At 38.6% G+C, this 3464-nt stretch overlaps 1 protein-coding gene across 1 annotated transcript in view; it reads left to right on the forward strand.

Annotated features, from left to right (window-relative positions):
• The first annotated feature begins 401 nt into the window (after positions 1-401).
• Positions 402-3464, forward strand: part of uba7 (ubiquitin-like modifier activating enzyme 7) — a 45031-nt gene continuing 41968 nt past the window's right edge. The window contains exons 1-6 of the mRNA XM_024270501.2: positions 402-640; positions 708-876; positions 1030-1164; positions 1273-1379; positions 2117-2207; positions 2305-2437. Of these exons, the coding sequence (XP_024126269.1) occupies positions 594-640; positions 708-876; positions 1030-1164; positions 1273-1379; positions 2117-2207; positions 2305-2437 (682 nt within the window). The 5' untranslated portion in view covers positions 402-593. The remainder of the gene's footprint in view (positions 641-707; positions 877-1029; positions 1165-1272; positions 1380-2116; positions 2208-2304; positions 2438-3464) is intronic.

Genomic DNA, 3464 nt, shown 5'->3' on the forward strand with positions numbered 1-3464 from the left:
TAACTAATTTTTTTAGTTTGAATGAAATGTGTTGGGTGTGTGTAACTTTTTGTCCTTTTTTAAAAAGAAAAAAATGATCTCCGTGGGACTTTAAAGATTAAATAATGACAGGAAAACAAAACAAATAACTTAAAATAAAATAAAATAAAATAAAATAGAATAAAATAAAATAAAATAAAATAAAATAAAATAAAATAAAATAAAATAAAATAAAATAAAATAAAATAAAATAAAATAAAATAAGAAAGTTCTCATAAAGGTGGGAATTGAGAACCAACCGAATTCACGTTTTGTATTGAGGATCCCACAGTTCTCTGTATGGAGACTTGAGCTGGTCTTGAGTCGCCATCTAGTGGTCAACTCAAGTCATGACAGGCGCAGGCTTCCTGACACAGCACTCCTCCCCCTCCCCTCCCTGAAAATCCGAAACGAAAGTGAAGTGTCACTGATGTTTCCCAACGACACTTGTCCGTCAGTTGGAGCGGTTGAGATTCTGCTCCTGGTTCGAGCTCATTTGTCGGTTTTGTAAGGAACCGAAAGACCAGAACTTCACTTTTGTTTTCACGGTTTAAAGAGAAACCAGAGGAAGCAACATGGCAGGAAACACTGAAATCGACGAGGGATTTTACTCCCGTCAGCTGTAAGTGTGTCCGATCGCAGTTTGGTTCGGGACTTGACCCAGTTGTTGACCGATGTGACCCGATCAGGTACGTTCTGGGTCACGAGGCGATGCGGCGGATGGGGACAGCCAGCGTGCTGATAGCCGGGATGAAGGGTCTGGGAGTGGAGATCGCCAAAAATGTCATCCTGTCCGGAGTGAAGTCTGTCACCGTGCAGGATGGAGACCCGGCTGTGTGGTCCGACCTGTCCTCACAGGTACAGATGTGTGTTCCAGCCCCAATCAAAGCAGCCAAACTCTCTGATGGAGTTCTGACCGTTTACTACTAGCTTTTAGAAATGAGTATTTTATCTGAAAGTCTTAGAAACTGATTAACAGACCAGCTATAATCAATTTCTTCTTCCTTAAAGTTTTACTTGGGGGAGTCCCACCTGGGTCAGAACCGGGCCACATGTTCCCTCCAGCAGCTGTCCTCCTTGAACCCACATGTTCGAGTGTCAGCACACACCAGACCTCTGGATGAAGACCTGCTTCTGCAGTTTCAGGTGCATGAAATGAAATGATAAATAGGGAGTATTGTTTATGAAATGAAAGTGAAAGAAATTGTCTACAGTTTCACTATGAAATCCTCGTCTAAGTTTGTCCTCTTCCAGATTGTAGTTCTGACAGATTCCCCACTGGATGATCAGAAGCGTTTTGGTCAGCTCTGCCATTCTCAAGGGATCAAGCTGATAGTGGTCGATACCAAAGGACTCTGCGGGTGAGACCAACACTGGAGACAAAACTGTATCTGTGGCATTTGTGTGTAAACAATTCTTTCGCCAGATATTGTTCACAATCTAAGTTCAAAGCGGCTGATCAGAAAATTCTGATGACCCAGCATTCTAGCAGCATTTAAACGCATCACTTATGGATGAATCTTTTCTCTCTCTGAGACATGAAATTTCAGAAAAAAAATTGTAGTAAATTTGCTTAAAATGTCTTAATACGTGCCAATTTTACAAAAAATATTTAGTGTGTTGCTTAAAAAGAAGCTAAACTCCAAATTAGCCCCCCCAAAAACCTTGGTAGATGCCAAATTAGCAAAAATAAATAAATAAATAAAATAAAAAAAGCTTAAATACTAGCTATACTCCAAAATAGCCTTAAATTGCTCTTTAAACTAAATTTGTCAAAAATGTTTGCCTGTTGCTAAAATAGATGCTAAACTCTAAATTAGCCTATAAAAACCTCAGTATATAACAAATTAGGAAAAACAAACAAACAAAAAAAAACGTGAGCATGTTGCTAAAATATTAGCTAAACTCCAAATTAGTTCTGAAACATCAAACTTTTCTCCTAAAAGTGCGACTTATATATGACTTTCTTCTTCTTGATTTGACATTTTTGTGCTCCTGCGACTTATACTCCAGAAAATACGATAAAAACAACTCAACTAAACTAAAAACAGCTTTAATGGTGCAAAGAACAAATACAAGTAACCGGTGTAATCTGCAGCCAGCTGTTCTGTGACTTCGGGGAGAAGTTTGAAGTCTTGGAGCGCGATGGAGAGATGCCTGCATCCCTGATGATAGAGCGGATCACTAAGGTAGAACTTTTCTGGGACAATCAGGTTCCAAATTCAGTCTCAGGATTATTAAAAAGTTCAGGGACTTCTGACATTCGTCAACGCTGAATTATTTCAGGAAAACCCCGGACGTGTCATCTGGACCGATGACCAGAAACACGGACTCTCCAACGGCTGTAAAGTCATCTTCTCTGACGTTCAGGGCATGACGGAGCTCAACAGTATCGGCCCGGTGGAGATCAAAGTCTGCGGTTGGTGTTGCTCAATCAGATACTTGCATTTTCACTTACTGCCTTGAAGATCTGCAGCAGCTGCATTGTTTTCTGATCACATGACAGCCTCCTAATGTCATTATCCTTCTATCTTGAAAGCATTCTAGTCTTTCTTCTTTAGTGGTCTTACTGGAAACACCACTTGAGTCACTCTAGTACATAAAATATTAAACATTTTGAGACGCACTCCGCTTGAAATCACCTAGTTAGTCACGAATAATATAAAAAATGGAAAAAAATAAATTCACAAAAAATATTTATTGTGAAAATTTAACATCTAGGGTTGGAAAAGACACAGATACGTATCGAAAAAGTGATCTAGTACTGAGAGTATCAGCAGTATCACAAATACGAACAAGATTCTGTTGGTAAAAAGGTATAAAATCCATTAAGAAGTAAATAATCAGTTTCCAATAAACTGTTATTCTGCTGTTGTGTCACTTCTACCAAGTTGCACAATGGAATAAAATTAAAATACAGCACCAAAAAACAGGTTTTCATGTTTGAAGCTGTGTCAAAGACATTTAGTTTTTTGTTATTTAGAGGCGCCGTATCATTATTTTCTTAAGTCTTTCAGAGCGGGGGTGTCAAACTTAATCACACAAGGGGCCAAAACCCAAAACACACTTTAGGACGTGGGCCGAACAGGATAAACATTTATTGAACACACTAAAAATACATTTTTAAAACTTTAAAAATGTAACTTTTTAACAATTATGAGCTAGATATACAATATTACCTTTATATATAGTGTGAATGCTGTAAGCTGAATTTGACTGCTGAAGATGCTAGTGCTGATAGCTGAAGATGCTGAAGCTGATAGCTGAAAACACTGAAGCTGATAGCTGAAAACGCTGAAGCTGATAGCTGAAAACACTGAAGCTGATAGCTGAAAACGCTGAAGGTGATAGCTGAAAACACTAAAGCTGATAGCTGAAAACACTGAAGCTGATAGCTGAAAACGCTGAAGCTGATAGCTGAAAACACTGAAGCTGATAGCTGAAAA

Source organism: Oryzias melastigma, linkage group LG5 (genome assembly GCF_002922805.2).
Source record: "Oryzias melastigma strain HK-1 linkage group LG5, ASM292280v2, whole genome shotgun sequence".
NCBI lineage: Eukaryota > Metazoa > Chordata > Actinopteri > Beloniformes > Adrianichthyidae > Oryzias > Oryzias melastigma.